Source organism: Stegastes partitus, unplaced genomic scaffold (assembly GCF_000690725.1).
Source record: "Stegastes partitus isolate 25-593 unplaced genomic scaffold, Stegastes_partitus-1.0.2 Scaffold1152, whole genome shotgun sequence".
NCBI lineage: Eukaryota > Metazoa > Chordata > Actinopteri > Pomacentridae > Stegastes > Stegastes partitus.
In genome coordinates, this window is record NW_007578883.1 from 163,139 (window position 1) to 175,670 (window position 12,532).

Below are 12,532 nucleotides of genomic sequence, written 5' to 3' on the forward strand. Positions count from 1 at the left end.
TTGTGTTTCCATGAACATGTTCACAGTAAAACGTTCCTGTTGGGTTTTCTTTATGTTCTGAGCCTATAAATCCAGTAATGGCTGCTCCAGTTCATGTTCTGATGCTTGTGACACTTTTAATCTCTTTCAGACTCAGTCGTGTCCTTTCAGGTCCACTGAGGACTGCGATTTAAACTTGTTTCTATTTCCAGGACTCAGAGCGACTGCTGGATTGTTGGTGAGTTTTAGATGAAGCTCGTATGATGAAGTGACTTTCATCATGTAGAACTCTGCGTGAACACATTTAGTTTGGACGGTTTCTGTCTCTAATCATTGCGTAACTCTCTTTATTTTTTTAGACTTTTTCAGCCCTGCTGGCAGGTTTTGGGGTTAAACTCAATGAGTCTGATGCTTCGTGGTGAACCACAGCTTTCCTTTTCCTTCCACGTCCGAGCTGCTGCTGCCACCTGTAGCTGCTATCTTCTGCTTGTTGGAGTTGGCAGCAGACAGCAGAGACCGGACCTGAGCATCAGTCCCACCTGCTGAGATGTGACCACTGCCTCCACCTGAGGTCCCATCAGACCTGCAGCTACACCTGGACTAGTGGGTTTTAGAAATGCAGGTAGCATTTCTGTGAAAAGACGTAAAAACTCAGAATCCTGTCACCGGAGCAGCTGCTTCACAGAACGGGCCCAAGATTTATTTCAGCTTCCCTGAACTGCAGACGGCGACGACAACAGTCGCCTCCCTTCACTATTGTCACGGACAGAATCTGGTCATTGTGAGCTGGAGTCGGACGGATCAGTGTCCACCGGTGAGTGTGTGTGTGTGTGTGTGTGTGTGAGTGTGAGTGTGTGTGTGAGTGTGAGTGTGTGTGTGTGTGTGTGTGTGTGTGGGATCAGGTTATCTGCTGAACGCTGATGAACAGAAGGACCAGTGTTTCCCTCGAGGACAGGATTCTCAGCAGCAGCAGCACACACTGTAAAAACCCACATTTTAAACTGTTCGTGTTGTTCTGGAGGTTTTTCCTGTTTTGGTAAATCAGAGATAATAAAAATCACAGACAAACCGCAGTAATTTACACCTAACTGTAAAACTAAATCAGCACATCAAAAACCTGTAATTATATAAACTATATAATACAGTAAAAGTTCATTATTTTGTACCATATTTAAGTCACTTGCAACTGTGTAAAAAGGAACATTTTGTGTATTAAATACTTTTTTTTTTCATTTAACTATGGATAATAAAATGTAAAAACAGGCTGTACCTGTACATAATACTGACATCAAACATCTGTGTTTATACAAATGTGTGTGACTACATAAATAAACTGATTTACTGGATTTAAAGCACCCAATAATGTTGCTGTTTTACAGATATCTGAATTAACTTTTAATAAATGCTTACACTGGACTGAAAATGTTAAACTATTGTTTAACATTGAACACTGATGCACATTTAGAGACCAAACGACAAATTAAAGTGAGAAAATAATCCACAGATTAATTCACAGTGGAAATAATTAACGATATCAAGAAAAATCACCAACAGAAAGTATTAATTCACACCATCCATCCATCCATCCATCCATCCATCCATCCATCCATCCATCCATCCATTTTCTTCCACTTATCCAAGGTCGGGTTGCGGCGACGCTTTCCAGCTCTGCCTGGGGGATCCCGAGGCGTTCCCAGACCAGCCGAGAGATATAATCCCTCCAGCAGGTTCTGGGTCTGCCCCGGGGTCTCCTCCCAGGTGGACGTGTTTGGAAGACCTCCAGAGGAAGCCTCCCCGGAGGCATTTGAATCAGATGTCCAAACCACCTCAACTGGCTCCTTTCGACGTGACGGAGCAGCGGCTCTACTCCGAGCTCCCTCCGGATGTCTGAGCTCCTCACCCTATCTCTAAGGCTGAGCCCAGACACCCTGCAGAGGAAGCTCATTTTAGCCACTTGTATCCGTGATCTCGTTCTTTTGGTCACGACCCAAAGCTCGTGACCATAGGTGAGGGTTGGGACATAGATGGACTGGTAAATCAAGAGCTTCGCCTTGTGGTTCAGCTCTGTCTTCACCACGACGGTCCGGTACAGCACCCACATTACTGCTGACGCCGCACCGAGCCGCCTGTCCATCTCGTGCTCCATTTTCCCATCACTCGTGAACAACATCCCGAGATACTTAAACTCCATCGCTTGAGAAAGCAACTCCCCCCCCCACCTGGAGGTGGCAATCCACCAGAGGACCATGGCCTCGGAGTTGGAGGTACTGATCCGCATCCCCTTCACACTCGGCTNGGGCATCCAAAACTCGAGTATTTGACACTTTAGGACTTTAGTCTGAAATGTTTGTTGTCTGTGTATCTGCAGCGTGTCTTGAATTATAATGCATGTGTATGTTGCAGACTTAATAAAAGATCCATGTTCGTTTGTTAAATTGCCTTCAACCTATAAAATTGGTAGAACTTCTAAACGGTTAAAGCAGCGTTAGTTTAATCAAAGTTTGCAGCTTATTCACATCTGGAGGCAAATTTAAGACAAAATTACAAAAACCATCTAAATATGAAGAGACTTCCTGACAGAAACAGATGCAAACGGACATGAACAGACAGGAGAGGACATAAAGCAGAAGCCTCATGTATTTGACACTTTAAAGACTTGTTTCTGGTGGACGAAGCCTTTTTACAGCAGGTTTGGGCCTTTGGTTTGTGCATCTGCAGCATTCCTTGACTTTAATGCATTTCAATGGATGTTTCTGTTCAGTTCAAACGTCCACCACGGTGATGGACTGATCAGCGTCTGCTCTGTGCTGTGTTGCAGCCTGACGATGGGGCAGCTGTACGACAAGGAGAAGGACGAGGACGGCTTTCTGTACGTGGCCTACAGCGGAGAGAACACCTTCGGGCGACAGCAGACAGCACAGGATTAACACCGACGCACACATGCTGGTGCTCAGAGCTTCAGACACAAGCACCCACACATTCGGCACCTTCATTCATGGTCGATTTTTGATACTGAAAAACACACATTTATGCTGAAAATTAACAAAAAACGCGACAACAGACAAACTTTTTTGACAGATTACCTTCAGGCTCGTCGGCCTTTTCGTCCTGGTTGCTGTTTTAAGGTCAGTTGTGGAGAGAAAACATCTTTAACACTGCCGTAAACCAGAGTAACAGTCAACACGCATCACAGGCACATGGTTAGTCCTCCACAGGTAGACACACACACTACAGATTCATTTCCTCTGTCGTCACAGATGTTTGTGTTGAGACAGAAACGCTGTAATCATGTGACTAGAAGCATTAACCTCATCCTATGTCATGTATGAACCCTTCAGTATGTAACGCTGCTCCGGTCCAGGTGGAGGTGGAGGTGGAGGAACGCTGGACGCTGCATTTGCACATTACTTTGGCTGAACAGACGTCAGCACTGAACCAGGATTCAGACTCGAGAGCAAAGCAACACTTTACCTGAAGGAAGCAACGTTTCACCTTCAGATTGACTGAAGCACACAGGTGTGCACTTGTTAGTTAGCTTTAGCATTTTTTAGCCTTAGAACTCCAGAAGCATGACGTTTTCAGGGCTTGAGCAGTAGAACAAATAATTAAACATAAATGTGTAACATGTCCATTTCTAGGGAGTTATTTTGATAACTGTCTCTTTAAAGCCTGCTTTCGTCTGATTGGCCGACTCCAGGAAGCCTGCACCCGGTGCTTGTGAGCATCACTGCCTGTACTTTGGCATAAACTGTTAAAAAACAAGATTCCTCAAAAAATCTGGCAGCAAACATTAAAAAACTGTAAAAATAGCAGCAAATGTGTAAATGAAAGATATTTTTAATTCCTTTAAAAACATGAACTGCTTTTTGTAATTCCATCGATCTTTGACGTGAACATTATTTACAGTTTTGGTCGGGTTTTATTTTTATAGGTAACATGTAAATTTACTCTTTTTTTATGCTTTTACTGGTTATTATCTGACATTTAACAAAACAGGGAAATACACATTTAACTTTTCTTTCAAACAACAAGTATTATTATTATAACTTCTCTGGTACTTGGATGTGAGATGCAGTATTTCTACACCAAAGTACTGCTGATGTTCCTCGGGGATCGAAGCACTTCCTCCATCGCTGGTCAGGAGATTTTCTGATCTTGTTCAGATTTTAATGATTAAAACCGCTCGTCGATGAACACTGTGGATGGAAGGCGTTGTTCAGGAGCAGCGTTCTTCGCTCTCGTTAATGAATAAACGTTCAGGAATCCTTGGTTTCCTTCCCGTAAAGCGTTGCTCGGCTCTTCGCAGACCTTCGCTCTCTTCGCTCGGCCGAGTCTGAGGCTGTTTTGGCTGCCGCTGTGGTTTATCGGTGCCGAACCGGAGCTCGACGTCCGCTGTGTTCCCGCCCTTTGCCTCGACCCGCTACAGCGTCCTGTTCGTGCACGGCGAGCCTGACCCAACATGCTCTGTAGACGTGTGATGTATCGATGGAATGCGATGGTGTCCGGGAGCGTCTTGTTTCATCCGTGTCGTATTATCGTTAAATATATCCTGCAGACATAAAGGAGTTTTAGATATTTGAAAAAGGGGAAGGTAGCTGGAAGACCTGACCAATAAAACGAATGTAAAACGGACTGTGTCGAGTTTCTGCTTTATTAAAAACAAACATCATTAATATTTCATTTTTGTTTTTACAAATGAGTTACACTTTTGATTCCATGCTTTGCTTCTTGCGTCCTGCACAGACGAGGACACTGAGCAGGTAAACGATGTAAACGCTGCAGAACGAAGCTCTTCTGACTGACGTACGCTGTTTGGTGACAAATACCATCTAGAAATGAACCAGAACCAGACCTCAGAACCTGTCAGCGATGACATTACGTGTAGAATCCGAAGCATCCAGGTCCTAATCTGCAGCGAGCTGACAGGAATCAGGAGGAATCTGCTGAGCTGGAGCTGCGACTCCACTGATTCATTGTGAGTGATGAAGGACCGACTGTTGTCCAGAAACATGCAGCTCACTTCTTATTGTTCACCAGTGAATTAGTGTCCAGACGGAGCAGATTAACTCATGTTGGATCCCAGTGACACCAGGAGTGTTCCTCTGGAGACACAACTCAATAATCTGACCACTGATCAACTGTTTCAGTCACTTTAAGCAAAAAAAGCGTCTTAATTGTTAATCTTTGCTCGCTTCCTACATATTCTGATGATAAACTTAATATGTTTTACTGTTCATTAGATAAAATAAGACACCTGAATACATTTCCCTGAACTCAAGGAATGAAAATGAGCATTTTTCACCGTTTTCAGCCAAAAAACAAAAACAAAAAACTGTCAGATGCATGAAAAATACCAAGAATTATTGTTGTTTGCAGACTTTCACAGAATTTTCTGTGCTAATCACTCAAAGGGGCAAAAAATCTGATCAAACGTAACTCGACTGAGGTTGAACAACCTCGACATGATCATCTGATGAGTTTATGTTTAAACCGGATTCATTACTCTAATTACCTGTTCAATCAACGTTTTCAGCCAGTAAACTTCTTCATCCTAAATATTTGCTAATTTATTACCATTGGATGGATGAAAAACATTTCTTGTGTTTTTTAACATGACTCAGACAAAGTAGGACATTTAAATACATTAGCTTAAACACAGGGAAAAAAATAAATATATGCCATAAAATAATTGTCAGACGCATTAGAAATAAAAATAATTGTTGTTTGCAGTCTTATAGTTCAGATATGATGAAATAATATAACTTCTGACTGAACTTTCGTTGTTAATTACTTAAAGGAAGAAGAAAATATAATAAAACAGAACGATTCACACCCAGATACGGAAAAATGAAGTCTCTCTGGAGACAGAATTCAATATTCTGATGACTCATTAGTGTCTTAATTGTGAATATTTGCTGGTTTTACACGTTTTCTATGACAGTAAACTGACATTTCTTGTGTTTTTGACAAAGTGAGACATCTGAATATATCAGTTTGAATTCAGGGAATAAAAATGAGCATTTTTCATTATTTTCTGCCAAAAAAAATAATTCTAAGATGGATTAAAAATAAAAACAAATGCTGTTTGCAGCCTTATAGTTCAGATAAATAACACGACCGTTCAGCAGGTTTTCTGTGTTAATTACCTGAGAGACGGAAAGTAAAGAGATCAACACAACTCGACGACAACGCAGCGTTCAGGCCTCGAAGCTGCAGGTCGATGAAACGTTGAACCAACATGGCTGAACAAGTGGATTACTGACATCAAGGCGGTGAGTGGTTCTGACAGGTTCTGTTCAAATGTGTCATTATCAGAACCAAACACCAGCAGAAGCCTGGATGATGAAGCAACAAACAGGATTTCCTTTAGTTTTCCAAAATAAAGTTCCCACAGATCAACAAACACGGTTTAAAGCTGCACATTTCTTACAAGAAGAACAAATACGAGGAGTTTTAAAAGATAATTCAGGCTTAAAGCAACACAGCTGCTGCAGCCAAACCCAGGAAACAAACCTGCCAGATGTGTCGACATGTTATCAACAGGTTTATATGAGACACGATCAGAGAAAAGTTGAATTTTGTGGGTTTCTTATGCAGCACAAGAGCGTATAATGAAAATACAGAAGTTGTTCCTTTATGCTGCTGTGAAGAATAAATACTAAAGTAGTTCAGATGTTTTTTCAAAGTGATGTGGACGCTGAATTTGTTCTTCAATCCAGTTTTAAAGTACAGAACAAATATAAAGACACCATTCAATCTGCTGAGTTGGCTTCATCAGTCTTTGTTATTATATTAATATTATATAAAACACTGAAGTGGCTTTAAAACTGCAGCTCTAAAATAAAAATATATATTTTTGTTGAGCTCTGTGGGATTAAAAGTCTGAGAACTAAAGGGTCAGAACGTGACTTTTTAATCCGTTTTGATCCATTATCGGGAACATAAGTTGCTCCGGAGCAGGTTGAGAGTTCAGCATCGCCTTTATCGTTTATTAAACGATTAAATCTCCTCGACAACCTCAAGTCCTGCAGCTGGAGTCCTTCACACACTCTGAGACAATGAAAACCTCTTTGAACAGTTTCTCAACAGGCCCGAAGCAAGAAACCAACTCTGGACACGAGTCAAGTTTGTAGTTTTATTAAAAATGGGACATTCCTGAAAACGATACTTGCAGGTCGGCGGCGGTGTCGACCTGCGACCTCCCAGCTCCTGCTGCTACAAAGACGGCTTTCCATGGACGGAGGCCGAGGCGGCGTCAGTGGAAGAGGAGCAGCTTCCTGTCGCCGCGAGGCCACAGAGGGAAGGCCTGGCTGAGCAGCTGCTGCTGGGCCTGCTGGTAACACTGGGACGCCTGCTTGTAGTCCCAGTAGGTCTGCAGCTCCGACCTGAAGAGAAACGGCAGGATGGGGAAGGATGGAGGATGGGGATGGGACGGAGGACGGGGAAGGACGGAGGACGGGGAAGGATGGAGGATGGGGATATTTATTATTATTATTTCGTCCCAAACGAACGCGATTTTGAGGGCCTAAACATGCCCAAAAACTCATCAAAATTGTCACACACACCAGGACTGGCGAAAAATGTAATATTTGAAAGGAATTGGGCATGTCACTTCCAAAATGGCTCCACAGCGCCACCTTGCAAAATTTCAACAGAGTCCCATCGGAAGCACGTTTAGCCGCGAGCTACGAAATTTGGTCGGCATATGGAGGAGGTCAGGACGAACAAAAAAGTCCATCAGCGTGTTTCTGTAAACCCAACAGGAAATCCACCATTTCTTCTCCTAGGAGCTATGTCTGCACACCTGAGATTTGGCACAAACTACAGGACGTGGTGACTAAAAGTTATTAAAAATCTTCCACAAAATTCTGACGGCGTGGAAATGGCAGCCGGTGCAATTTCAATGAAAGGCCATTTTGCACATTTTCGCTGTTTCCGGCATTCAATGGACTCCTGTCAAAAGGCTGTTTCACATAGACCTACAAAATTCAGTGGGCATATGTAGCATCTCACGATGCACAAAAAAGTCAATTAGCGCCAAGCCCCAGACCCAACAGGAAGTCCGCCATTTTGAAAAAAACACGGCACCATAAAACGAGACGGGCTGTGTAACTGGCCTGTATGCATCCAACCTGCCTGAAACTTTATAAACGTGCTCCACCAGAGTGCATTTCCACCCAACATGCACGCCGCAGCAGCTCGCCATTAAACAGGAAGTGGCTCGTAAAAAGACATTATTTACAAATAAAAAACAAAACANGACAATGTCCAGAGCCTTCAGCATCTCAGGGCGAATCTCGTCCACACCTGGCGCTTTGCCACCGAGGAGCTTCTTAACTACCTCGGTGACCTCTACCACGGATATGGATGTAGAAGCCCCCGAGTCTTCAGGCTCTGCCCCTTCATCAGAGGACATGTTTACCAGGTTCAGGAGTTCCTCGAAGTGCTCCTTCCACCGCTCGACGAGGTCCCCAGTCTGGGTCAGCAGTTCTCCTCCCCGACTGTACACAGCCTGGGAGAATCCCTGCCTCCCCTTTTTGAGGCATCGGACGGTTTGCCAGAACTTCTTCGGAAAGTCCTTCTCCATAGCCTCCCCAAACTCCTCCCACACCCGAGTTTTACCTTCCACAACCGCTGCAGCTGCAGCCCTTTTGGCCAGCCGGTACCTGCCGGCTGCTTTAGGAGACCCCTGAGCCAACCAGGCCCGAAAGGTCTCCTTCTTCAGCCAGACGGCTTCCCTCACCGCCGGTGTCCACCAGCGGGTTTTGGGATTGCCGCCGTGACAGGTACCAGTGACCTTCTGGCCACAGCTCCTAACGACCGCTTCTGCAATGGAGGCTTTGAACATGGACCACTCTGACTCCATGTCCTTAACCTCCCCCGGGATGCAGGAGAAACTCTTCTGGAGGTGGGAGTTGAAAACGCCACGGACAGGGGCCTCTGCCAGATGTTCCTAGTTCACCCTCACTACGCGTTTGGGTTTACCAGGTCTGTCCGGCAGAATTCCCCGCCATCGGATCCAACTCACCACCAGGTGGTGATCAGTTGACAGCTCTGCTCCTCTCTTCACCCAGAGTGTCCAAAACATACGGCCGCAGGTCTGATGATACGACTACAAAGTTGATCATCAACCTTTGGCCTTAGTTACTCTGGTACCAAGTACACTTATGAGCAACCTTAAACCATGTCCCCAAATCTAGTCTACGCCACCAGGGGGCAGTATATCAGGACGCCCTCTCCTGCCTACCACCCGGTGGGCATAGCACCCGGCCCCATTAACTCACACGTCAACCTAAATAACGTGGGCATCCAAAATTATAATTATAAAATATAAATATATATTATACATCATATATATAATAATCTAAAANTGAGGAGCTACGTGTGGCTAATGTACAAAGCTGTAGTAAATAAGACTCAGACCATGGACTGAACAGAACATAAATATCCCCTCATTGCTCAACATGTTTCATCAGCAGACCCTTTACTTTATTTACAGATGTTTCCTGAACGCCTCACAGCAGATGTTGGCTCGTCAGCGGTGCTCTGAGAAGCTTCTAGTCAGCGACTGATGTGCGACCCAAGAAGTGGTTTGAAACTACTGACGGTCCTGCTAACCCTCACCTGGTGGACGCATGTGAACCCCGTGAGTTAAATGTAGAATCATCTGCTGGCTCCACAGAGAGCAGCTGGTTTATCACCACTCTGACCTGATACAGACCAACCAGGGCTCCACGTACACTTTGAGCCACCTCAAGTGGCAGAATGACCCGACTCTGTGACCAGGGAGCTGGCGGGACTCACAGGGAGTGTGGCTGGTGAAGAAGACGAAGGAGACCCCCGGCTGCAGCCTCCACTTCCCCCTCTGGTCTGCAGGACGGAACAGCGAGCTGCTGCGACCGCCCACGGCCTCCCGCAGCTGCTGCAGCAGATACCTGCACACACACACACACACACACACACACACACACACACACACACAGAGCGTCAGCAGCACNTGCTAACCACCGAGACACCTGCAGCCTTCATCCAGAAAATAATCTCCAGATTGTTAGTCGAAGCCTTATTGACTGATGGTTCACATTAATAACTAATAATCAGGAAGACGTTTAAAAACATCATTTTTGGTCTATTTCTTCACATTTCATCACAGATCGTTTTGTGCCAGATTAATTAATAATGTCTGTTAATTTCCATAAACAAACACGAGTTCATCTGAGACGTGGAGGTCTGGAGGAACATTTAAAACCTGAAAGTCCACCTGGAAGCAGACCAGATATAAACCTCTTCAAAGTAACCGTGGCAGACTGTATCAAGGCCTGTTTTCACACCTTTTTAAGGCTTTTCAGGTGATAAATCTATTATTATTTGTTTATCACACTGTGTGCTGATATTTCTATTTTCTGCTGATACTTTTCTCTTCATGTTTACATTTTGATGTTTTCTGATCCTGAACCTTCAGATTCTGAACATGAAGCAAACGGTTTTATACGAGCTTCTCTTTGCTCTGATCGTTTGTCGAGCAGCTTGTTGTTTTTAACTCTTCTGTTCAATCAGAGACAACACACAGCTCCAGCCCTCGACTCACACTGACACAGTTAGTTGTGTAATCTCAGCTGTGCGACACTCGACACCTGTCAGGACGCTACGTGTTCGACTTCAACACAATAGATGTGAGCTGATGACAAAGCAGCAGAAGGTCAAACACAAAGCCTGCAGAAGTGTCACACTTAAATAAGACAGAGTAGTGTTTCAGGTATGAATGGACTGCTCCCTCAAAGGCGGCCTCGTTTAATGACTGGTGAGTTTAAAGGACGCCGACACGAACGCTGCATGTGGACCTGAGGAGCTTTACTGACACTGTGTCGTCTGAGTGTGTTGGAGGCTGTTCCTGAAGCAGTCTGAGGCGGTTCACCACCACGGCCACCGTATGAAAGAGCCTTTTGTTGGTTACCTGAGAGAGTCGGGCAGCGCTGACGGGTCGGTGGCCGAAACCAGAGACAGGAAGGACCGGAACAGCTCCAGCTTACACAGAAGAGACCTGGAAACACACAGAGACACCAAAACGTCTCTGACACAGCGAACAGAGGGGGGTTCTGGTCGTGTTCAGGAAGCATGGGGGGGTTCTGGTCGTGTTCAGGAAGCATGGGGGGGTTCTGGTCGTGTTCAGGAAGCATGGGGGTGTTCTGGTCGTGTTCAGGAAGCATGGGGGTGTTTGGGCTCTACCTGGCTTTAGGAGTTCCCAGGGCCTTCCTGGTGACTCCGTGTTTGTAGCCGTTAGCGGTGACATCTAGTGGCTGCTCCGTCACGTTACACCAGCTGATGGCTGAAACACACAGTAAGCAGAACCGTAACGCTTCATGTTCTTCAGCTGCTCTGGGATCTCAGGAGGAACCCTGCAGACGCTCAGACATTCAGATGCTGCTACCAACATGCACAGATCTACCAGCGGTTTTATTCAGGTTTAAACCCAAGAAGACTTTAAACCTGCTGGTTCTGTTTTCTCTGGATGACTTTAAAGTCGGGCTTCTAGTCGGGATGAGACAGTTCAGGGATCAGAGCTCCAGAACACTGACCTTCATCTGACTGCACCTGAACGTTTTCACAGTGAACAATGTCTATACGTTAGTTTATTCAGATGTTCTGAGATGGTTCTGATGGTCCTACCTGCCCCACAGGGGGAGACGCGTCCCTGTCCGGCCCGGTGCTGGAGCTCGGCTTGGGCCTGGCTGAAGGGAAACTCCAGGCCGGACTGGAGCAGAACCGGTGGACGGACAGAGAAACCGGCTGGGAGGTCCGATACCTGGCAGCACCTGAGAGTACAGGACCAGATGTAAGGAGGACTGGACCTGTGGTCTGAGGATGTTCTGTCAGGAGTAAAACCCAGCAGCAGCTGGAGGTGCTCACCTCGCGACCAGAGCTCTGTGCATGGCCTCGGCGCTGTACGGACACCGGCCCACCACCACGGCGCTGAAGCAGAGCGCCTCCTGGAGGTAGTGGGACAGCAGAGCGCCCTGAAAGCCCAGAACCCCCCAGCGGGCCAGTTTATCGCTGCAGGACAGGGACAGCGTCGGTTCTCCTCGGCCCGGCTTCAGCCGCAGAACCCCGGTGCTGTGGTAGCCCACCCCGGGGCGCTGGGGGTCGGCCGGGCCACCCGGGACACACTTGGCCCCGGTTCTGTGAATGTCTGGGACCGGAGGATCCGGGCCAGAACTGGCGGTCTGACCCAGATCTGCTTGTGACACAGTTTCGGCTGTTCTGTCTGTAAAACCTCTGGCTACAGTCGGGTCAGGCGGTTCTGTGTCTCCTCTGTCCTCTTGTTGGGGCTCGGTTCCCTCCAGACGGGGCAGCTTTGGGTTCTGAGCTCCACTGGGCTCCTCAGCTTTTCTTTTCAGGTCTCCTCCTCCGTCATGGAGCACCTGTCCAGGTGTGACCGGGGGGCAGGGCGGAGGCGGGCCGTGGGTCATGGGGATGATGGAGGCGTCTCCACCTGGTGACACAGGACAGCTCAGGATGGTTCTGGATGCTCCACACATCATGGCCTGCAGTGAAC

The 12,532-nt window shown here is 46.3% G+C and overlaps 2 protein-coding genes across 2 annotated transcripts in view; one reads left to right on the forward strand and one right to left on the reverse strand.

The window, feature by feature from the left end:
- Window positions 1–3,938, forward strand: part of gabarapl2 (GABA(A) receptor-associated protein like 2) — a 14,048-nt gene extending 10,110 nt beyond the window's left edge. Inside the window, exon 4 of the mRNA XM_008296802.1 lies at window positions 2,798–3,938. Within this exon, the coding sequence (XP_008295024.1) occupies window positions 2,798–2,906 (109 nt within the window). The 3' untranslated portion in view covers window positions 2,907–3,938. The remainder of the gene's footprint in view (window positions 1–2,797) is intronic.
- Window positions 3,939–7,100: 3,162 nt separating this feature from the next.
- Window positions 7,101–12,532, reverse strand: part of adat1 (adenosine deaminase tRNA specific 1) — a 9,918-nt gene continuing 4,486 nt past the window's right edge. Inside the window, 5 exon segments of the mRNA XM_008296804.1 lie at window positions 7,101–7,364; window positions 10,934–11,020; window positions 11,206–11,305; window positions 11,647–11,792; window positions 11,887–12,521. Coding sequence (XP_008295026.1) covers window positions 7,235–7,364; window positions 10,934–11,020; window positions 11,206–11,305; window positions 11,647–11,792; window positions 11,887–12,521 — 1,098 coding nt within the window. The 3' untranslated portion in view covers window positions 7,101–7,234.